At 41.8% G+C, this 24497-nt stretch overlaps 1 protein-coding gene and 1 long non-coding RNA gene across 6 annotated transcripts in view; one reads left to right on the top strand and one right to left on the bottom strand.

Annotated features, from left to right (window-relative positions):
• The window catches only part of cacna1g (calcium channel, voltage-dependent, T type, alpha 1G subunit), a 303353-nt gene extending 282107 nt beyond the window's left edge, over window positions 1–21246 (top strand). For 3 of the 5 annotated variants that reach the window (XR_004655140.1, XR_004655139.1, XR_004655138.1), the window contains 4 exons: window positions 10916–11123; window positions 12601–12770; window positions 17322–18670; window positions 18713–19067. Coding sequence is in view for 2 of the 5 variants with exons in the window: in XM_034861286.1 (XP_034717177.1) it covers window positions 10916–11123; window positions 12601–12770; window positions 17322–18233 (1290 nt within the window). In the remaining 3 variants the exon portion in view is untranslated. Of the gene's footprint in view, window positions 1–10915; window positions 11124–12600; window positions 12771–14694; window positions 15899–17321; window positions 18671–18712; window positions 19068–21198 lie in introns of those variants that run through there. The other 2 variants (XM_034861286.1, XM_034861287.1) reach the window with 2 other exon arrangements.
• LOC117937444 lies at window positions 1232–12779 on the bottom strand. The gene is made up of 3 exons (XR_004655160.1): window positions 12769–12779; window positions 10890–10894; window positions 1232–1296 (listed from the first exon to the last, which is right to left on the bottom strand). It is a non-coding gene; the product is annotated as an uncharacterized LOC117937444 (long non-coding RNA).
• Window positions 21247–24497: the final 3251 nt, after the last annotated feature.

Genomic DNA, 24497 nt, shown 5'->3' with positions numbered 1-24497 from the left:
GGTCAATAACCGCAAGAACGATAACTCACTGCCTCCATTTCATACATCCAGTGGGCCTTCTTATGTCTCTCCACTGTGCAGGGAGCAGCACAAGTAGAACATGGCAGTGCAGAAGTTGCTGCTGTAACTTCTGTTGATTAAAGCAAATCTAAAATGGTTTCAGGTTTTTCCTTTACACAAGGCTAAATAATAATGTTCCTTGTTTTTGATGCAGTCTCACACTAGGACTTCCTTAAAACAAGTGATAACGCCTTTAAAGGCTCAGTTCATCCATATAAAACTAAATCCATTTTCTCAGTTAGTGGCTTCCGGTCCGGGTTTTGAGTTATTTATCTTTGACATGTAGGCCTCCACTCCCCATGGATTGTGAATGGAACTTTTTTTGTCGCTGTTGTTATGCTCACAGCATTTACAAATGATATGTAAGAGATAAAACATTTGTATTTTCCTTTAAAAAAAAAGGTCCTGGTCACTCAGAATAATCCACAGAACCCACTGGAACTACTTTCTAATAGGGATCAACCGATTTTGGTTTTTTAAGGCCGATGCAGTTACCCACTATTAGTAGGTATTGAAACTGATAACTGATATTAAGAACCAATGTGCATTTACAGTGGACATTTTAATCTTTCAATAAAAATTAAGATTTTGCAATGTCAAAAAGTCCAACACAAACCTTTGTTTAAATGCTCTAAGCAATTATTGAATACATTAGAAACTTTCAACATAATAGCCAGTAAAAGAGTGGGACTCAGTGATGAGTGGGACTGAAGCAGATGGACAGACACAGAGCTGTAGGAGAGCCAAAGTAGCCCACTTATCAATTCATTAACTTTATCAAACAAATAAAAAACTGGTACCGATAAAACTGATAATCTGCAAACTAAAAAACAACCAAATAGTCAGCCAGGGCCGATAATTGTCTGTCCCTGATTTCTACTGGAGGTGTTCCGATACGGATCAGAAAAGCCTCCAATATTGCCTAAAATGCTGGCATCTGTATCGGAAAGTCCTGGAGTTAATGCACTAGAGCGATACAACGTAATTTGGCCATGACAAAAATCTACTTTAAAATAGAAGATTTATCTTCTTTTACCTCAACTGCATAATAACAGAAAGTTCAACAGCATTTATTGTTTGTGTTTGGGGTATGTTTTACAAAAATGTTTACCCTGAGCCAGATTAAGATTAAGACATATTCATGTGACACACTGGTATTGGATCAGTACTCGGTATTGCAAGTTCAGGTATGGGAATCTGTATCTGGAAGCAAAAATTGGTATTGGACCATCTCTACTGTCCACCAAGGAAATAGTCCCTGGGAAACCTTTCCACAGGGTGTCCTGTGGATTATCAGTGGAACACTCGTTCGAGAGAGAGATGGGGCGGTTTTATGTAAAGTTCCAGCGCTTTGAGCAGCACAAACACAATTTCATCGACCTCCAGTTAAACTGAGGCAATCTTGTTCAGATCTATGAATTTGTTGTTGGGAGAATATTATCTGTGGGCCAATGAACTTAGATTCTGATTTATAGAAAATGGTTTAGGGCTATTGATTTTGTATTTAGGTGTACTGATGGTGGCTATTTATTCATAACGTTGTTAAAAAGATTTTATTTCTGTCTTTTAGCATTGCAGGACCAGGTTGAATATAAGTCTCCATTTTGGTAGAAAATTTAAATATAAGTAAGTCATCTTTTAATGACTTCTTATTGTTTTTGAGGCCTAACCAGACCTTTAAAAAAGGGCAAATCACTCATTTATTTCATTAATTATACAGGAAGGTTAAAAAAGAAACATTAAGTTACAATATAAACGAGCCTGACTTAGTTTAATAACTGGTTTCTGGCAGGTTTCTGCTCTGCGGAAACATCGAACATTTACCATGTATTTTTTTTTAAAAGATTTCTGACCATTTTTATTGGGGGGGCTGGAATGAATGCCTGTGAGACTGACCTGGTGAGGTGTGCTGGTCTCATGTTGTTGTTGAGCTAGAGCTGGTGATGTGCCATTTTGAATATGTCAATAAAATGCAATAGCGTGGCTGTTCATGTAGTTTTGGTAAGTCTGAGTGTGAGTGCATCGCAATGGTGAGACCACTTTGGAGATTACTGTGGATCTGCGCTCAATTGTATAGCTGTGCTATTGATTCAGTAATGTCCTCAGTGGTAAGAGACCAGATTGGGAGACAGTAGGATATTGTTGAAAACACAATTGCATGTAAGTTTCAAAAACAGAAAAGGGGGGTTGCAAGTAGATTTCACTTTGTATTAGTAGTAACAAGAAAACATATTTTGAGCCACTGTACTAGAAAATATGTTTAATTTGGGTGAACTGACCCTTTAAATTAAGAAGATTACATATATAGAGATCAGCTTTGTTGCCTTTTGAAAAAATACTTTTATTGAGAACAGCTAAAGTTATCTTACCACTATTGGCAGAGGTTACAACGTGTTTCAATACAAATAACATGACTCAATTCCAGATGAAATTACTTAAAGATGAATCAAGTTCCCCTGGCCCACACAGTGAAAGACAGTTACACAGAAATGTAGAACACACTGTCCTTAGAACTTCATTTCATAAAATTCATGGAACAGCATGTGATGTTTTGTACATATCGTGCAGCCCTACAGCCATTTCTGGGGTTTTTTTTGTGCTGGCATTCCTCCACATGAAATATTTGACCCTGTCTAACCAGCCCTGTTGCACACCACAGTGCAGTGCGTCATATCCCTTACTCAGCTATGATCTCATTCCCTCGCTCACGTCTACACTCACTTCTATTCATTCATGCATGACAAGTTTTTGGTCTCCTCGCCGTCTCCTCTGTAGAACTTTGTCTCTGTTTGTGTAGGTACATGTACTTAATTTGTGAAAATTTCACACACTTACTCCCATTGCGTCAAATAGCAACCTTGCTCATGTTCCTTTGGCTTTTGTAATTGATGCAAAAAGTCTCCTTTGGCGTTATATTTAGATGCGCTTGGTCGGGACACTTGGCGTCTCTGTTTGATGCTCTCGGGACATAAGCATCCCTGAAAGAACATTTCAGATTTCTTCAGGGAATAGCATATTAGTAGTACAAGTAGCAGCATAGAACAGTAGAAGGAATTTTTTAAAACCTAAAAAACTCATCCATATTTTGAGAAAACATTCAGGCCTGAAGCCCCAAAAGTCCCCCCCCCCTCCCCCGCCGAATAATGCATCTGCGTGAATTCAATGTTGGCCAATTACATTAGCATCGCAAAACCCCATCTTCGCAAAGCTTTAAATTGGTCGAAGATGTCATTATTAGGCGCCATGGGCCACCTCTCTCCTCCTGATGCGGTAGCAGAACATGTTTTCCATTGAGTTTCGGGTGGCTGCCCCTTTCTGCTCGCATGGCTTATTTGCCTGTCAGAAAGCATTTCCCCTGTTTAGCAGGTACAAGGCAGAGTACAAAGCAGCTCCTCTTACAGAAGCAGGCAACATCCGAGGCTTCTTAACTACTGCGAGACTGACGCCAAACTCTGCTCAGTTCAGTGATGTGAATGAACTCAGAACTCGGATAGGCACTTAGAGGTATTTTGTTCAACATTATGCCTCGACACTTTTGAAACGACTTCACATGCATTATAAATGATTCCCCTGTCTGCTTGTTTGTTGCTGTGAAAGAGTGTTATTGTCTCGCTCCTAAAAACTAGCCAGCTAATAGACGGTACCATAGGGTGCCGTTACCTGAAACCGGTAACAACAACAACATGAACATTACTAGCTACGTTTTTCATGTTGGTTTTGAGCGGTATCCACCCCCAGTAACTTGGAAAACAGTTTTAAAACAGTAGCTAACATTAATACAGCGTTTATTGAAACTATGAATTCATCTAATTCAGTGTCCACAAGTCCAATTTCTGCAGTAAACTGTAGCTGTCATATTTCATGGGACCCGTGTGAGTGCAGGTTTCATGTTGCAGCTTTTGTCGCTGTTTCACTTTGCCTTAGATTGAGTGACAAGTCGCTCGCCATGTTGTTTATTTGGTTGCCATGACTTTGCGAGCAAAGACGTCCTGTCACTGTTCCAGTTGCTCGGGGAAGAAGAGCACGTCACTCCCCGATGTGAGTCGAGTGCAGATGGGAGTCACGTATGCTCAGATGGAAACGGTTTACGGCATAACGCGTCATACTGAAATTTGTGAAATCCATGAAATAATAAACTTTTCTCATTACTAACAATTACAGAAGATGGAAATAATAATGACACAAAGGGACACACTTGCTTCTCAAATCTGCACGCGACTTACATTGGGGAGTGACTAAGCGGATGACAGTCCGCTTGAGTTCAGTATAGCAGAATGCTCTGCAGAGTTGTGCAATTATGACTTTATAACTTTCATAAACAGCTGAACGAGCAGCGGTGTGCGGGTTACATAACGGAAACCCTGCTGTGCGTTTGCCCTATTTCTTTAATGGGACGACAAAGTTAAGGCAGCAGGCGTGTGTTGCTTAAGCAGCCGCCTTAACTGCAAAGTGCTGAGTGAAACCCTGGTGTGTGTGTGTGTGTGTGTGTGTGTGTGTGTGTGTGTGTGTGTGTGTGTGTGTGTGTGTGTGTGTGTGTGTGTGTGTGTTTTAGGGGTGGATTGGTTCACAAAATGTATGGTCCAGTTTTGGGGTCACGCTTGTTTTTGTGCAAATTGTATTATTGCTTATCATTTGTTTGGCAAAAAGATAACTTACAATGAAAGGAATATGGGTTATTATCAAAAGGAAACATCACAAAATATTAAATAAAACACATTTAATGCAACATAACCCAACCACACACAAGACAGTTTTCAAAAACAACACTGCTCTGTTCATTGTATTTAACGTTCCTCTGCAAGAAAGATAGAGTTTAGGGATTTACTGTGTTGCAGAAATATCAGTGGATATTATAGTCAAGTAATATTACTTTAATCAGATTCTGAAATACTCGTCCACACCTGCATATCTGTCGCTATAAACCCACAATGCTTTAGTTCTCCATCTACATGTTGTTCAAAGGGGCGCTATGCAGTTTTGCAATTTATTCGCTGTTTTCTTGCTTTCCCCTTTCGAATATATTTTTGGCAGCACTGTTGTAAAAACACATTGGCGACTCCCCCCCTCCCATCTTCTCACTCTGGTCATGTGCATGTGTTAACAAAGGCCGAGGTAGACAGCTAGGAAGTCCGTAACAGACAGCGATCGTAATAAAAACCTTAATGGACACTAGCAAACACCCTGAGGTCACAATAATAACAAATACAAAGATTAAACTGAGTTTATCCCAAAGATACGTACAAGTGTGGCAGCAGGAATGCCAGGTCAGCATGGGATTTGCAAGCTTGTGTTTGTCTCAGTTCTTCCCATTCTGAAACTTTAAGTCCGATGTTAACTTGTGTCTTTGCTCGGTCAGTATGCCGTTTCCTCTTTCTCTGTTCCTCAGACAATGCTTTCATAGCTTTCTGCTTCTTCTTTGCCAGGTCAGCCATGACGATAGTGTGAAAAACTCCATTATTACCTTGTTCTTATAGCTAACCGGTTCCTTTGTGTGTGCAGTGTTGTCTTAATACATCCATGATGCAGTGCGGTCAATCAATTTGTTACTTCACAAGACCTGATATCACGCAATACTTCCTGATGCTCGCCGGCCCAAAGTTGCAAGGGTGGTTGCTCCACTCACAGGCGCTAGGGGGCGCGAGAAGCCACACTAGTTGGACAGTGCTAGCACAGAGTCACGGCTCTATCCGCCACTTTCTTCTGTCATTGTCAGGTAACACAGCGCTGTGAAAGAAGGTCTGGCACAGCAGTCTGGGATGGGAGAAAAGCGTGCTGTGGTTTATTGGCATTTCTTTAAAGCAAATATATTCATGTTAGGCAGCGATGAGTGCCGGACAGAGCAACGGCGCCTCTGCAAAAAGGCAACGAAAAAGAACTGGTTTTGGTGTATTATGTGTACGTTCAGTTGTTTTAGTCGTGCGAGAAAAAAAATCAAGAAAAAGGATTGGATAGATAGTCTAGCCAGCTGTCTGGATTTAACCTGCAGAGATCTGAGGAGCAGTTAATCATAGTCCTCAGAAATCCACCGGAGGATAGAATAAGCACAAAGAAAGCAGAAGTTGATGGACATCAGGATGAAAATGAGGGACATCTGGCAGAATTTCCAGTGGCACCTTAACAGTCCTGGAAGTGATACATAATCGATATAGACTAGTAAATCAGTAATGCTCCCACAGAGCAGATAGAAACAGCCTGACAGCTGCACTAGGCATCTCATTTGTGCCTACTGGGGGTTTACAATAATACTCGGATCCCCCCCCCCCTCCCACAATAAGTTTATTTAAAGATTTGTTTCTGTACAAGCCTTATTGACTGAAATCTGTGAGGTTAAAATAAAACGAGAAATACATGCATGCCCAGAACTGTGACCAGATCGAACGGTCCGTTTTTTGAACTGAAACCATTCCATCCATGGTGTGTTTGCATGTGTCTGACATAATACTACTGTTGGTTAACACCACAATAAAATAAGAGGAACAGTGTTTAAAAAGTCTAAAAGGTCCTCATGTGGTTTCCATTCTATACATTTTGCTTTGTTTTTTTGCTTTGTAACATGTTGTTCATTTCATGTATTTATCTAAGGACAGTGCACATTCATTAACATTTCTGTAAATGTGCCAACGTTAGCCAGCCGGCTAATTTTCAGCTGTAAATGTTATGAGAACCATCCGTTAGTCAGCCGTTAGCTGCAGGTCTTGTCTGTGTGTATCGTCCTTATCTTTGTGCGTTTGTTTTCCTCTGCTCACTAGCCGTTGTCTCTTCCTACCTAGATCCCTTTAGCGGAGATGGAAGCTCTGTCTCTGGCCTCGGAGAAATCCTGGTCCCTAGCTCTGGCAGACGACTCGGCCGCTGGCGATTTTAACCCCCTCTTTCTAACCAGTCTGGAATGCGGTGTACTGACAGTTCTCTCTCTTTGTCTTCCTCCATCCCTCTTTCTCTTCCTCCTCTTCTCTTCCCCCGCAGTTTGTAATGTGTCCTTTCCCAGGGCACTTCCAAAGCCACTTGTCCCCCGCTCCCCCCTCCCCCTACTGCTCACACACTGGGGTGGAACAGGCTTGGGTTGATAGAGCTAACCAACTCCATGCTAAGTTAGCTAAACACTTCTCATTCACATCCCAGCACAACTAAAACATTTAAAGGTGCTGTAATCAGCTTCTTTTTTTTTTTTTATAATGGGTCACTTTAAATTTGATGTTCTCTACCGTTTTAGGCAGTAGTCAGCTTTGTTTTAGGCCAAATAACTACACTAGAACGCACCCTACCCAGCACTAAACAGCAGGCATGCTAAGTCAACAATTAGCTGAACATAGAGGAGCATTTAGCAGCTAACAGTCTGTTAAAAAAAAAGGTTAATTTTAATTTTAATTCGGGAATTAATGCAGCCCAAAACTGAGCAAAAGAAGAGTTAATGTAGGGAAACTGAGACAGTCCTGGTGACAGTATTTACAAATTCTAAATATAGTGACTCACTTTTACTCACTCATGAGGCCACACACGGAAAATATGTTAACACTTCATCAGACAGGTACTAATAGTTTCCTATAATTTCTTATATGAAACTGTAAATGTATAGTGACATTCCTGTGTCATCTGTTATTACCTGCAGTATAAGGACAGTAAACACATTGTTCAGTTGGGACATTTCTAATCCACTATTGCCATTGAATTGCTCACAAAACATTAGTCTTATTGTCTGTGTACAGCAGGTCAGCTGCATATGGAAAATGGAAAAAGTTACTAATAGCAAGCATACAATACATCACATATGGAGAATAAAGAGTCCAATAATAAGTGAGAAACTAAAGAATATTAACTTGAGATTACATGGGGCCCTCTGACATATATAGCAATTAAAGCAATAAAAGCGTCAGCTAAATGACGTGTAATGTAATGTAATATTATGAATCGGTTAAGTGCACACAAAATGGCAACACTTTAATTTTTCATGGAAAACAATTGGAGCCAGTTGCAACAGGAACAATAATGCACTCCATAATGTCTTGATGTGAAAATTAATGGATTTTGTTGTTAAAGCAAAGCCACTGCCCTTAGACCCGGACATGTGCATCCTCACTAGTGGTGCCATGTACTAATTACATTTACTCAACTACTGTACTTAAGTATACATTTGAGGTATTTTACTTGAGTCTTTTCTTTTCATGCCTCTTTCTACTTCTACTACTCTATATTTTAAAGAGAAATATTGTACTTTTTACTTCACTACATTAATCTGAAAGCTGTAATTACTTTACAAATTAAGATTTCAGCACACAAAAGACATGTAGTTTGTAAAATACAACGTTTTAATATATATTGAAATACCCAACCAACATCTATCTATTGACAAGTCCAGCCAAAATGATTAGCCAATTAAACACTTAAAGCTCTAGTGGGTAATTTCTGTCGCCCCCATAAGGAATTCTAAGTAATGACACGGCGCATCCACATGATGCAAGCCTTCCGTGATTGCACACCACCCCCACCCCTCCTCCACCAAGCCTTTATTTGTCCCACAGTGGGGAAATTGCGGACAGACCTGATAGGATTAATTAGCTTTTGTATCAAATCATTTGACAATGGATTGAATGTAACAGAAGTTCAATAATATAGACTAGTTGTGCCCTATAGCTTTAAGTAAAGGATCTGAATACTTCTTCCACCACTGATCCTCACAAGAATTAATCTATACACTCCTCCATGCTATTCTGTTCCAGTGGGCTGTTGTCATTGAAAAGGACATCTTTCCCTTTAAATTGAAACAGGAATTAAATGTCAACTGGGTGTCAGGGTATAATTAACAACCGGTTTGTCTCATTAAAAAGTCACACTCCCCTGTAGTCTTCCCCAGAGAGAGAGACTCACTGCAACCTTGACAGTCTCAAAAATGGAGAATGATGACCAACACATGACAAAGAAATCGCTGTTAATTGGATTGTGCTTGGACAAACACAAAAAAGAAGGGTGGTGAGGAGATAGAGGGGTACACGAGGCATTGAAAGACCCTGGTGAACAATCAGTACGTTTACATGCATATAATATTTAGTTTTTCGCCCCTAATCCGAAAAAGACAATATTCTGATTAAGCTGTTTACATGGCTAATGAAACTGAATATTCCACTAATATTCTCGTTAGCATGTAGCCGTGCAAAATGGGATTTTTTTTTTCAAAGTTTTCCACAAGTAGAGGACTTGTTCAACCATGCGATCTAAGCGTCGCTCTTTCAGTCCTTCAACCCTATCTTGAAGAGGACACTCTTGCAATGTTTGGTAATATCCAAAAACCTGTTAATATCCAAGTCTTTCATAATGTTTACAAGTCTAGCTGTGTTTCTCCCTACTTTCTTTTGGGCATGCGTCTCTCTGCAAACTGTTGGCTGGTTAGTTTGGGTAAACAGGCAAGAGGGCCTAAACTGCGCTAAAAACCCTGATTGGGATGCAATGCCTCTAAAACCCGAATAATACCGGCATATCCAACACGTCCTAACTGGAAAACGCTATATTCAGGTAAAGGCCTTATTCGGATTATCCAACCGGAGTATGCGTCTTAATCAATCTTAATCGCAATATTGTCATGCTCGGAATAATAGTGGAATATTAGTGTGCATGTAAACGTATGCACTGTGCCCTCCAACTTTCTCTTTTCTTTCTCATTCCACCTTTCCAGCCTGATGTGTGTAACTCTGCAGTCCAGTCCAGTAAAGTAGTGCGCTTCCTCACATGCCAGTTTGCAGTTTTCTTTCCTTTGTCTCTACTGGTATCTCTTATTCTCCTCTGTCTCTCCCTCTGCAACCTCCTTTTCCTCCCTTCTTCCTTTCTTTAGTTGTCTGTGTTATTCCTATGTGCTTTTCATGTACTGTATGGGTCCTTCCTATAAGTCTTCTTCCGTGTTTAATACTTAGTAGTTTTGAGTCCTCTCTGAGTTGTCCTTGTGTTTGCTACCTGGGTTTAAAGTGCGCTGGAACTCCAGTAGCTCTGTGATGAATGTGAACTCGTTTGTAAAGGGTCAGGCAGCAGGACACTGCCCCAGCTGACACACAATCATGGAGCAGGCTAAAGTAATGTGTCATGACTGCTGTTGTTAATGCAGACACAATACGGAGTTAGTCGTACAGGGAAAACACACTAGATGCGTAAGCGCCTCAAAGCTAGATTCATCCACGATCGCTCACCTGGCTGTTCGTACCGAACGCACGATTCTCTGCAGCGTCACAATGTCACCCTACGTGTGTGTGTGTGTGTGTGTCACTCTGTCTGTCCGTCCCTCTCTCCATGTGCCTGATCGTCTGTCTCGCTCTAAACACAGCTGAGAAGTGAAGAGAGCCAAAATCCCCATAAACCTGACTGTTTTATTTAGAAATTGGAAATTTTAAAGTGTCCGGCTGCCCTGTGGTCTTCCTCTATGTGATTACCTATCTGGCTTGGCACATTCGCTAGCTGCTTGCAAAAGAAATAGGGGAGATGCCAAAATGATCGCAGCTGTTGTGGCTGCACAGACAGATTGGATAATACGAAAATAGCCTCACTTCTCACGATGCTTTGCCCCACTTCTGCGTCCGGTGTGTTTTAGCTGTTACAATTTAAAAAAACTATCTAACATTAAAACGCTTGGAAATTTCAACCTAGCATGGTCTTGCTTCTGTGATCTGTGGCAGCTCTGTGCCAGTCGAATCCAACATGCAAAGATCCCGTCTGCTTTCTGTGTATGCTGATGACCTCTGCCTCTTTCCCCACATGGCATCTTAGAAAGATATCAACTGTGAATGTGTTAGAAAGAGTGTGAAAGTGTGTAATTTTAAGAGTAGCCCCGATCCTTGCAGCTACAGAGGGACCCTGACTCTCTTGTCTCTTTCCCCATCTGGAGCAGCTGGATCCTGGGGAGCCACTGGAGGACAACCTGCTGAGCGTCAGGAAGCCTGCGGTGGGACGCACACACTCCCTGCCCAACGACAGCTACATGTCCCCCCCCCTGCCGACCTCTGGCAACACAGACCTGTGTCCGGCACACCTTTCAGCACAGACACAGTGGCCACAGCACATACTGGGCACGCACAGAGCGCAATCAGGTAATGTATGCTGCAATATTCATACAATTTTGCAGAAACCATAGTTGCAGCCTGGCAGCTTATTTTACTTGTTTGGAACCGGAATTTGTGACATATCATTAGGATAGGACTAGTAAGGAACAATGAAAGTACATTCCCAAGATATTTGTCTGAAATCCTGCGAGTCTCCAAACCTTCTGCTCTCTATGTGTTGCCTTTTTTTTTTAATCCCTTTGCTTCAGCAAACAACAAACTTAGAGCTAGCAAGCTACACGCTGAAAATAGCAAGTAAAAAAAAAAATTACCATGCAGGCGTGCTTGGTTCTTTAGGGGAACGATGGTAAAGATGTACATAAAACATGTGTATTTGACATTTACTCTCTAGCTGGGGTGTTTTGGGACGGATTGGCAGGACTGCTGTGAAATACACACAGCCAGGGCCTGAAAATAACACCCACCAATTGCAAAATCCACCGGCATTTGACAGGTGGTCGGGTAACACTGTCAGTTTCTGATATGAAAACGAGATGTGTGTGACTCGAAATCTCACATTTACCAACACAACGTACAGTGAAGGTTGTCCTGCCAACATGTACACATTTTGACATAAAAGTACGCTGTGAAATTGTTTGACTATAAAGTCGCTGAAAGTTGCCCTCGTTTCAATCCTGTCCGGCTCACTGCAGCGGGTGGGGCTGCTGCTCCGTGTCCTCCAAGACTCACACACGCACACACACACACACACACACACACACACACACACACACGGTGGATGCAGGAAAAAACGCAGATCAGATGTACAGGATGACCTGAATTGAGGACAGCTATTACTCCTATTATTGTAGTGCAATGATAAGTTAAAGTCCAAAAGGTACTTTATCAAACCGTATGGATGTGTCCCAGCCCAGGATAGGAAATTATGCCTTTATGCTGGATTATTAAGGCGGGCCCCTCCTACTACAGCACGTGATGACGGTGCAATGTCCACGAGTAGGCTACCATGAATAGGACAGGATAGGATCATAGAGACACACCACTTCCTGTTTTTCACCTTTCTGAGGCAAAAAAAACAGTCTGGTAAAAAGTGATTTTTAAATCAATGTGGCAGGTGGTTAAATGATTTAACTTCAAGCCTTAGAGTTAAATTATATAGCTCACGTTATTGTATTGTGTCAATAGGTTTTTTATGTCGCGTTTTCTATTGCAGGGTGCAATTGTTCCACAAAAACAAGTTCCTTCCCGAGACTATTTTGCAGAGCCACCATCGTTGCATCCGGAGCTTAGCGCCGCCCAAGACGATTGTGATTAAAGAAATACATTGTTGCCAGACCTAACTTCACAGCGCTGTGGAGATAGGTCTAGCAACGCAAGACTAGGATAGGTCGAACAATTGAAAGCTTTAAGCTTAACGTAATGCAAGTTGACACGAACCTCTGAGAATGAACACACCTGCTGAACCTGTTGTTTCATATTCAGTGCTGTGCTTGTTTGCGTGCAGGCTCCAGTAGCTCGGTGCGTTCACAACCAGAGGAGGGTTCCCAGCGGCTGAGCGTTCCCGCAGACTTCTTCAGACCCATCAGCCCCCACAGCCACTCCGACTCAGAGAGTATACCACGACTACCACCTCCAAGAAGCGCACACACACTCAGCCGCACGCTCCACAGACAGGTGACTAAATCACACTGAGGCACATTTTCACTCTTGTAGTCTTGTCCTGTGTGTGTCTGTGCTGTATGTGAAGAAAGCTCAGTGGTCGGCAACCATGTGCCATTTAGAGCCATTGATGTGGCAGTTTGTATTCATACCAAACACTACAGAGGGTGATTTCACTCATTAAAGCACTTTCTAGAAGAGACAAGAAGCTGAACCGGAGTGCTGAGTGTTTGGTGTGAATGAAAACCCATTGAGTCTTTTGTTAAATACTGAATATATGCATATATACAAGTACCAGTCCAGCGTTCAACAAAGAGGTTTGCACAATGGCCCGGGGGCAATTAAAAGTGGGTAGGGCTGGGTACCGAATTCAATATTTGCCTCTTAAGTATTGAGTGTTAAAAAGAAGCCTTGTTATTCAATACCTGATTTCAATACCTAAAGAGTAAATCTCATTAGCGTCAGTGAGCCAATAAGCATGCAGCATTCTACCAAGATCTCATAATGATTGGGATTGGTGTTACACTTTGAGAGGTGGACAGGAAAAACTCTACGTTACCCACCGACACTGGGCTCACACAGTCGGAGACGAAAAGAAAAAGAAAAAAAATCAACAACAAAAAAAAGTAATCTGAAGTATTGTAATTTTTTTGTTTTATAAATACAGTATAGAAAAAAGTATAGTTTTGGAACCGGCATCAAAGTCACGGTATCGGTATTGACATTTTTTAACAATAGCCAGCCCTATGAGTGGGCAAGTGGGTTGTCATTTTTATGGTTCTGTTGCCCACGTTGGAGAATATTTGTTGAATGATTTGATTTGAATGTGCCGTCAGCCAATAAAGAATTAAGTTTGCGCTAGTGGTGCGTGACTGGCTGCGTACGAGCCAAATCAAACAAACTGCTTCAAGTCCTCTTGGGTGGCAGTAGAGGATGTCATCAACTAAATATAACAATAGACTTGAGACTTTGTCATTTCCTGATAACCACTAAAAAAAAAAAATACTGTAAGAGCCAGTAAAAATTGACTTCAGGCTAGTGGGGGAAAAAATCTTAACGCTGAACCCTGTAGTTAAAAGTTTGGACACACCTTCTCATCCTATGGTTTTTGTTCTGTAGTGGACTGAACTGTATTCTGCCTGGCGATGCTGACTGACTGACTGACTTATGCCTTGTAGTAATGAGGGGCTGTATTTCTCTTGACTTAGTTAAGAGTTTCTTGCCAAAATAAATAGAATAGGGCTATGTACTGTACACCAACACTACCCACCAAAAAACGTTTGTTGAGTCATGATCGCGCATTGTGGATGTAGCCTACGTGCTATTACCGCTGTGGTGATGGCTAAGCCAACTCCTTCATGTCGGTTATAGGCTGGAACACTCTTAGTTGTGCTTCGTGGTGCAGGTAGGCACAGTTTGTTTCTCTTGCGGTTTGTAGACCCTGATCTGTTTTACAGAGTGTTCTGGGGACAGGCAGCTAGCGCATTTGAGACGTTGGCTGACAAAAGATGTTGTAGCCTAAAAAACGAGTGACATCGCTTAGGGCACCTTTAAAGCAGACCATGGCTACTGTAAATAATGTCAAATGGGTGCTACATCATTCCATGTGTTATTTTATAGTAATGTAATGTATTCAGTATTGATCTACTTTACAATAGCCTATAGAAAAGAAAAAAAGGTGTGTCTTTTGCCTCGTACTGTGTTTATATATATATATATATATATATATTACAATCTTGTAAGGTTTTTCTCTTAATTGATACCCCGTTGTAAAAATTGCTTTAGAGCTTTCCTAAATCTGTTTCCTTGTTGCATGTTCTAAACAGTTTCACTTTTCTTCTTCCTTCCTTCTCCCCTTCTTCCTGGTATTCCTTTCTGGTATTAACGTATCTGCCGTCTCATTCTCCATATATCTGTATCTGTTTCTCTCTGACCTCAGCTCAGTTGGGCCCAAAAGCCGCCCGATCCCGAGCTACTGCTCAAACACAGATACTCCTGTTTCTGAAACGGCAGACTTTAGCTGCCACGGGGCCTTTTCAGAAACACTGGACTCCACGGTCATCTTCCAAGAGACAGACAGATTAAACCCCCCCTCCCCCCATTCGTCACTCATTTAAATTTCTGTCTACTGCTAACCATCAGCCACAAAGCATCTTAAACTCTCTTTACGGCCTGTAGGAAACCTTACTGGGACTTTGAGTTCATTCATTCTTCTGTAGTCTTATACAAGCAGCAGGAGCTAGGTGTAACATTGCATCAGTGGATTCTTTTGGTAGTTGAGTGATAGAATGTGTTCAAGTTATGTTATGTTATTTGGCTGAGAAATGTACCCACAATGCAGTGCACTTACTCCATTACAAACTATACAGCTCAGGGGATTACTACAGAACAGCGAGTTCTGTCCATATGCATTTGGCCATTTTGTACAAGCAGTACGACAGCGATAGTGTGTATTTTCTAATGACTGGGTTAGTGCTTCAAATGTACATATAGTTGTTAACCAGAGGACAGCAGCACTTAATCCGAGTTTTTGCTTCAAAATAAGTGTGACAGGGTGACGTTTTCTTAGTAATGTTCCAGTGATTGTGTGTTACTTGGTGTAGTGCTGCTGTGGCTGGTGATTGGTGGTTGGCTGGGCCGGGTTGTGATATCATTGGCCGCTAGGTGTCACTGTAGTCCCACCAATCAGGCTCATCCAGGGGGAACCCACGATTCCAAACATCTCTCAAAGAACTCCACCGATTCAAGACACTTTAATTGACTTAATTCAACACAAATATTATTTCCTCCCCCCAGTTCGTGGTCTGTGAACAACAAGTCATGAGGACATGTCATGAGTTTTAGCAACCATTGTGCTTACTAACCCCTTCCTCTCTTACAGTAGCTGCATATTATGCTGACCCTCTGACTATTGGTCTCACACCCCACACATGGTTTTGGTTCAGAGGTTAGCATGACGCAACGGAAACACTGAAAAGAATTTGGTTGTGGTTTACTGGGTCATGTGTGAATGGTCAAAGGTTAGAGGGTCCAGGGGTCCGGCTCAGAGTTCACCGTGTCAGCCAGAGAAACCCAGTTCTTCTGTCCGTCCAATTAGTAAAAGCAGCCAACACACAAGTCTATATGTATTTTATTCCAACTAATAAGATCACATTCATAATGCTGTTATAAAGTTGGTATATGGGCGCCTGGTTATCTCACCCGGGTGAGCAGGCACCCTTAATATGCACCCATATAATCTCAAAAAGAGATATGTGGCGCATACATACATACACACATACATATACATATATATATATATATATATATATATATATATATATATATATATATAAAAATTGTGTTATTTTTAAAGTAAAGTAGGTAATTGAACACTAATCAAGACCACCCCCAGACATGTTTCAGGTAATACTACTCCTCTTTGATCATAATATGACTGTTATGGGTTTTAACCAAAGAAGTTGGGTTGTTTTTTAATTTTTTTTTGGTAGTACAAAATTATTAAAATTGCATCTACTCCTTGTGGTTTATTAATAGGACATTCTACTGGGAACAAATGTAACTCTAAGATATCACCATTAACTTCCCCAGATGAATACTTACATTAAGACAACATAAAACGTTTTCAGAAATGTAATGTTGAAATATGCAAATGAGGTGTATCTAATAATAGCTGTTCAGGAGGTCAGGATATTCAGGAGAAATCTACGGAAACTAAAACACAAATTTTCATAAAATAAGGCCCTATTGTGTATTCAGGATGTACAGTATTTTCCCCACTAGTCTGAAAAAAGATGTGTTATGGAAGAAACATAGCCCGCAAAAAGTAAAAAAAACGTTTTTTTTCGCCTGTTGTGTCTCCCTTGAAAACAACTGTATAAATAGTTTTATATATTATTTAATATATTATTCTGTCTCCTACTTCACTAAGGAGTCCTTTCTCCCTGAATGTGAGCTGGACGCTTCCAGTTTCCACATCACACTTGTGTAAGTCGCACATTAGATCAGGGCTGGCTTCCAGACCAGTTGTGATGTGACAGAGTCCAGCTGCTAATGTGGAGCACAGAGAAACTTTCCCTCCTTCAGAAAAAGAATATGAACTTTACATCATACATCATTCTGTGCTGAGGCACTCAAAACATCCCAAATAAAAAAAAAATACCGTTAACAATATTAGAGTGGAGATGGGCTATCACTAAATGCTGGCTCAGCCTTAACAGCACAGTAAACTAGTAGAAGAAACCCAAATAAAACATCCAATGATGTCAAAAGTTGGTTACCCAACTTCATATTGTCAAATTGCAATATGGGATTCTGCCATTGAGCAACGCTGCCTCCAAAGCGAAGTCCAGACTGGACTCTGGCCAGACGGTGAACTCTGACCCAAACCACTGCTTCTCATCCTCATCACCTCGCACTAACTAGTCTCCCCCTGTCATCTCCTCCTGATCCCCCGCTCTGCTCCGTCTCCTCCTGCCTTCCTCAACTGCACATTTACCAACATCTCCTCACCCTTTTCTCCTAAATATTTCACCCCCCCTCTCCCCTCCATGCCCCTTCTTCCAGGTTGCAGTGTCTACTGATTCTCAGGAGGCCCTGTGTTCCGAGGGAGGGGAGAGCAATGAAGGACTTGTGAATGTGGTCTCTCTCGGCCTCCCTTTATCTCCCTCCCCCTCTCCCTGCTCCCATCCTCCTCAGCGGCCGCTTGCTCTCTGCCCGGTCCCCTCCCCTAAACCCCCGCGGCCCAGCAGCGTGCACACCCAGCTTTGTGAGCAGCACTGCCTCGCCTCCTACTCCCCTTCGTCCTCACCTCTTCCGCTCCTACCAGCCAGGCTGCGGCGGCAGGACGAGGCCTCGGCGGATGAGGAAGTGTCCCTCATTACCCACGCGGGGTTGGCTGCCGGTGATGACGTCATAGCGGACGACAGCGGCGACTACGCCCGCGGTTCCAGGCTGAGGCAGCTGAAGCGGTTCCACAGCGCCGACGTGCAGGGCCACGGCGCCCCCCTGCCCCGCCCCCGTCCTTACTCCTGGTTGGACGACCTGCGGTGTCACTCGGACGAGGTGTGCTCATCGGCCGAGTCCAGCGCCCAGAGCAGCACCGCCTCCGCCTCCTCCGGCTTTGTGTCGCGGGCCAGCAGCCTGCAGACCCACGGCCAGACGTTCACCCAGACGTCGTTGCCCTCGCCCCGGCGAAAGAAGAAGATGAGCCCGCCCTGCATCTCCGTGGACCCCCCTGACGGACTGGAGCCTCAGTCTGGCCTCTACTCGGGCCTCTGCGGCATGGGACTGGGGGCGTTGGGGATGCCCCCTGCTGTGCCCAGCCGGGACACCTGCCTGAGGAGGAGGGCACCCTCCAGTGACTCGAAGGACTCCTTTGACCTGGGAGTTGGAGAGGGGTCGGGACAGGATGGAGGCTCGCCAAACACCAACAACAACCCCAAGCTACTGACTCTTCCCAGAGAAGACAAGCTCTGAGCACTGAACACTGATCCTGTAACACACACACAAACACACACACAAACACACAGCTGGACAAAACCCTCCACACACACACACACACACACACACACACACACACAAACACGCGATGCACACTGTGTATCTGTGATGGTCATAGTTCTAGTAATAATGCTGTAGAGAGTAGTAATGGTATAGCTACAACAAACATCCTTGGTTTCATGAGTGCAGTACTGTAGTGGTGTGAGCGTCCCTATGTCTTTGTGTTGTTACTGCCAAAACAAGCAGAGAAGAAGAGAGCACATGAAACAACAACACAAACATGGCCGTTTTCTCTTCTGCTACGCCTGCATGCCACTGGCTGCAGCTTGACCCCCGGAACACCTGGCGTGACATCAGCACCGGGGATCTGGCGCCCTCTGTGGTCGCTGTCTGAACTGCCTGGGGTGAGACAGGTGGGGTGAGACAGGTGGGGTGAGACAGGTGGGGTGAGACAGGTGGGCCTCGCCCGGTCAGTTGAGGTACCAAGCAATATGAACGTTTTAGAGACACTATTTTCTTAAATTATTGGGCCATAGTGTTTGTACAGGATGTTTTTTGTTTTTTTTAAGTCATTCGATTGTTATTTCCATGTCTTTTTTGTGATTTTATTTAGGTTTTTTTGTCAAAATGGTTTGTCTTTGTCTTTCTTTTTTTTCCCCACCGTAGGATATTTGTAGCTTTCTTGGTTTACTAAGGAAAGTGAACGTTTTTCAAAGTGCTGAAAACATGTATTTGTAGGAATAATATATAAATAAATATATATAAAAAAAAAAAGTCATTAAACTGAGCTTGGATTTTTAAGCACACACATTTGACCGTGGTGGTTTGTTTGCTGAAGGAAAAAGGAAGTTACGCATAAAGTTAACTTTAAGCCTGATTGTCCTGTGAGTGTCTCCCAGCTCCAACGTCTCTGTGCAAACAGACGAGAACTATTTCAGAACAACAACAACAACCAAAAAGTCTTTCTACAGTTGTTTTCTTTAAATGACTTCTCTTGTTTGTGTGTGTGTGTGAGACTAAGGGCCCATTCAATCTGACCTCATAAGACAGAGCCCATCTGTCCACGGACATGGAGACTGTTGTGAAGCCAACATTAAGGCCATCTCGCCTGCAAACCTTCCCACAGTCACTGCTCTCTCCATCCCAGTGAAGGGATGGATGGATGGAAACAGGACTGTTCCCCTTCAACACAAGGCGAGCCAAAATAAAAGTTCCCTGGATGGAGCTCCAGTTACATAGAAGTGTGTGTAGCGGAGCTCTGCATCACAGTGTTACTGTGGGAAATAAATATAAAGCGTAAGCGGGAAGTGTGTGTGAGTAAAGGCTGATAACGTGCCTCGAGTGATGTCACGTGAGTTAGCGTTGGATGGTTGGTGGAGTCTGAAGACTACAGGTTAGAAAAATAACATTTCTGCAAGGCAAGGTTTCAGCAACAAGGCAATTCAAAGGGCTTTACATAAAAAGAGAAATTAAAAGAGAATGTGAGAACAGCTTAAATAGAATAAGACAAGTACCAAATAATAGAATTTTGTATCACTTATTTTGCTTTGATACCCAGTTGCATATAGGCCTCTTTATTTCATTTTTCAAATTACACATAAAATTGCATAAAGTCAAAGTAAGCCCTAAAAAGGTTGGTTGATAATGTTTTGTTTTCACGAGGTTTTGATGTAGGATTGTGATATTATTTCAATTATCAATTATTTGAAAATCTACACTGACTCTTAATTTAACATATGGTTGGATGAAGTAAATGTATCCAAAAATGTTTACTTCTTAAAAAGGACTTATTATTGTGTAATGTAAGAAGGACTTTACGGAGTCCCCGAGGTGACATGGAGAAAAAAAATAAAAGCAAAACAAAATTACAAAAAACAAGGTATTGGGGACAAACACTTTTGCGAGATCTTGACTTTGTTTAGCGAGATCTCGGGTTTATTTTTATTTTTTTTAAATTGAAAATAAAATAAAAGTTCCCATTAAGGGGATCAATCACTTTTGCGAGATTCTCAACTAAAGCTGTATCTACATTTTTTTTCCCACGTTACCACGGAGACCGCACACAAACCAAAGGACCCGCCCTACTTGGCATCTGATTGACTAGAACTCGTTTCATTAGTAGGTGGATGTTTGATGATTGGTTAAACCTAGCGCATCAAAAACAACGCCATGTGGACTTTATTTATTTTTCTAAAATAGTCATAACCCGGAAATCCGGCACCAGGCCCGATAACTTTAAGCTCTGCGTTAGTCAGAGTTACGTTCCTCTCATATGATTGGCCGGTGAAATCAATTGACCCGAAAATATAAAACCGCATGCAAGTTCTTAAATTTAGTTATTTTTCCTTATGTCCGCATGCTGGAGATCCGGCACGGTGACTGTGACCCCTCATTCGATACCCAGTATCGGCTTGGCAGTTTTGTGTGTACTTTACATATTCTTCCATGCTTTGTTTGACGTACTACAGTATGAGTTTGTATCACTTTTTGCGACATTCGACTGTGTACTATGAGGATTTTTTTCATGACAAACATGAACCTTTTCAGCTCTTAAAGGACAATTGTGTTTGTATTCAACTTGTTTCTACCATGTATACTTACATACAGGTTGTTGTTTTTTATCACTGTTAAAAGTTTAATGCTTCTTTATAGTTATTGGGTTTTTCTTTCCCCAGATTGCTCAGTTTGGGTGATGTCACAGCTCCAGTGGTGTTGAGAGAGAATATTGTTCATAAAACTCTCTCTTTAATTTGCTCTCACGGCCACTTATTTTACTTCTCCACAATAAATTATCAACATTTCAATGAAATTCACACTAAGTTGTTGTTGTTGTATTCAAACAAACAACTACAAACTAAGACTACTGAGACAATGGAACACACCCCAGAGCCAAAAACCACAGAGAGGAACACTGGGAGGGAGGGACACAAACAAACACATGCAGAAACACACACACACACACACACACACACACACACAGACGGAAAGACAAGGGACATGCGCAGGTTGAGGTTCTATGTAAAAAGGTCCTACTAATTAAAACCATTCCCACTTTTCCAACTATCCTCACTACTTCACCTTCTTCTTACCCAACTATGCCAGGGATCCAGTTCAACCTTAGCATTCTAGCTTTTCAGCAATCCCAAGTATTTTCTGCAATAAATGCTATTTCTATGTGTATTTTACGATGACTTTTTTTTTTTTTTGCACGGTGCAAATGTTCCACCAAAACAACTTCCTACCGGGGACTATTTTGCAGAGCCACCGTCGCTGCGTCCGGAGCTTAGCGCCGCCCAAGACCATTGATTGGTTTGAAAGAAACAACCCAGAGACCCACAAAGTGTTTTCTTTCTCCTATCCTAGAATGCATGTTTGATGTAGCCAGACCTTCCTCCGCAGCCCTGTGGAGATAGGTCAAGCAATGCAAGATTGATACTCACTCAACATGGTGTCTGGCATTGTAGAAACAACTTAACTTTAACACAGGAGACCTGTCGTTCCTCATCACTTAGCATTGCCGAGAGGCCCCCTTGCCCAGAATCTGTTGCATTCCTTCAGGATCAGTTTGACGAAGGCTGCACATTGGATGCGTTGCTTTAAAACTTTTTGACGATTGTTATCTATGGCTCGGTATCAGCAGGAGCTTAAAGAGCCGTGTATCACAGATAGACAGAAGAAGACACAGAAGAAGAAAAAAAAACTTCTTGAGGGATATACACGTTCTGCATCTTCTTCAGGCAAAAAGCTGTTCATAATTTCATCTTGTTACCTTTTGATTTGAACACTGGGATGCACAGTTGCATAGTTGTCAGGCAGTGGGAATGATGTAACACTGGTTGCATTAGGAATTCTTGCTCTGTATTTATGTTATTGTCACATGCATAAATGAGGTCGCATTCTAAAATATCCAATAAGCTATTAGCACACATAACAGCAGACAGGTAAAAAATCCAGAGATGCAGGAGACATGGCAACATGGACACGAGCAGAAGAAAAGTTATCTAATGAGGCTCTAAAACATCTTGGTCAAGCACACTAATTGGACACCATGTCCACCTACATTTTGCTGTAATTAGAAAACACATTTATTGCCATAGGAAACTAAATATACTAGACGTAAACACTGATATACCAAATGATACTCTAATTAGAAGCTAACTATATAAAAAGCTTCAGACAAAACACAGAGCTCAGAGGACATTACATTTATTTGGCTTTTATTTAACAGAGTTTCACTTTCTCACATTATTGCTCATTAGAAGAAAACTTGTGTCATATCTGGTTGGTACTTCACACAATCTCCTGAATCTGGATGTTCTCTCAGTTCTATCAGTGGTAATAGATAGCTAAACACATGCTAAATCAACACTATTCCCATATCAGACCATTTAATGTCACTATATCCTAACCCTATCCTAACCCTATCCTAACCCTAACACATTATGGGACCCTATGGTGAGATATGTTGTTATTCCTCACTGTTAAATCCTTTCATAGGCTACATCTCCGTCAACATAAGTAACCTAACCGACACCGACATGCATCGTCATTTCTAAAGGTTTCCTTTTGATCCCGTCCTCACTACAAACCAAGCCTGGAGATTTTGGGGACGGGGGGGGGGGGCAGCGGTGTTTCCAAATGTCCATTTTAGGGGCTCAGAAACAGTAGTAGTGTGGAAAATATTCATTTTTAAACCATCTATGTAGTGTAGATGTAGCCTTAGAAGGTTATTTGTGACACATTACAACACATCCTAAACGTAAAATGCAATAACACATCTAACCTTAACCTATTTAAGCTCTGTTGGCATAACGATGGATCACTAGTTATTAAGAACTAGTTATTAGCAAATAATATTACTAGAGAAAAATGGTTACCTGATGAACCGATTTGCATTTATTATGAAAGTACATGGGTGCACATGTGGTAAATGTGGTATTTCAACATGTGTTTGATTGCAGATTAAGCCTTTAACTCGCAGATTGGGAGTAGTACAAACAATATTGGTGCAAAGAGGACAAAAAAAGTGGTGAATAGGTTATGGTTTCTGAAATAAAACAAAGAAAACAAAAGCATGAATATCTGTAAGTTACCACAGCGTTCTTATCTCCATTCTCTCTGGATATAATAATGAAATACAGAGCAAGCTAGCTAGGCTAGCCAGGTAGCTCAGGAACTGGAAACTCAACATAGTGCGGGAGGACATTTCAAAATAAAAGTCTCTGAACAATAGGTGAAATCTATGTAATACCTTTGTATAATACCATCAAAGTATATCATATGTTGGGTATAATACGGCATTACATGAGGTTCCTTTTTACAGCATACTTTAGGTACATGGTGTCTAATAACTGTGTTTGTATACTGTCTAATGAAGATTACATTAGTTCAAATTAGATACAAAGTATAGCTTATTACATCTCAGTGTTCTGTAAAATTAAGTGCGACCAAGTTACTATACAACGTTAACTTATACTTTTAATGATCAGCATGAGTTGGCATTACAAGCAGGCCACTTTGCTTAGATTTCACAAACACAAACCAAAGATATTTAGGAAAAAATATGACTTATTAAACATGCATATCCGCAGGGTTCTGGGCTCTATATTTGCTCTGTAATGCTCTTTAAAGTGTAAATATACGGCCTGGCTGTTGAATGAATTAAACCATTATACGTATTCTTGAAAGTGCAAACATCTCAGCAGAAAATATCTGCTAAGGAGATTGTGGTTAAATGGCTTAATGATGAGAGCATGAAACATTTATAGGATCCAGCTGTTAGATGGTGTAGAGCCAAAAGTAAATGGACTCAGCGCTTTTCTAGTCTCAACGACCACTATTAGTACAAGAAGCATGCACACACTGCTTATCAGATAAACTCACACACAGCATCGGGGCCAAGTCGTGGTTCAGTGTCTTGCCCAAGGACACTTCGACATGGGACTGCAGGTTGCGGGAACGTTCCCTGAAGGTTAGGTTTGGTTTAACTGCAACAGTGTCTTTACAGGTCTCCCTAAAAAAAAATCCTTGCTCCAGTCCTCACTAAGACCAAGAGACTGGATCCCATCACTCCAGTCCTCACTAAGACCAAGAGACTGGATCCCATCACTCCAGTTTTTTTATGAAGTTATACTCTCACATTCTTATGATGTACCCATGTTCCCTCCACTGGGCCTTATTTTACACTTAACTAGGTGAGTGGCTGTATGTGTGTGTGTGTGTGTGTGTGTGTGTGGGGGG

This window comes from Etheostoma cragini, chromosome 21, assembly GCF_013103735.1.
Source record: "Etheostoma cragini isolate CJK2018 chromosome 21, CSU_Ecrag_1.0, whole genome shotgun sequence".
NCBI classification, from domain to species: domain Eukaryota; kingdom Metazoa; phylum Chordata; class Actinopteri; order Perciformes; family Percidae; genus Etheostoma; species Etheostoma cragini.
Note: the sequence above shows the minus strand (reverse complement) of the source record. Positions and strands in the feature narration are given on the sequence as shown.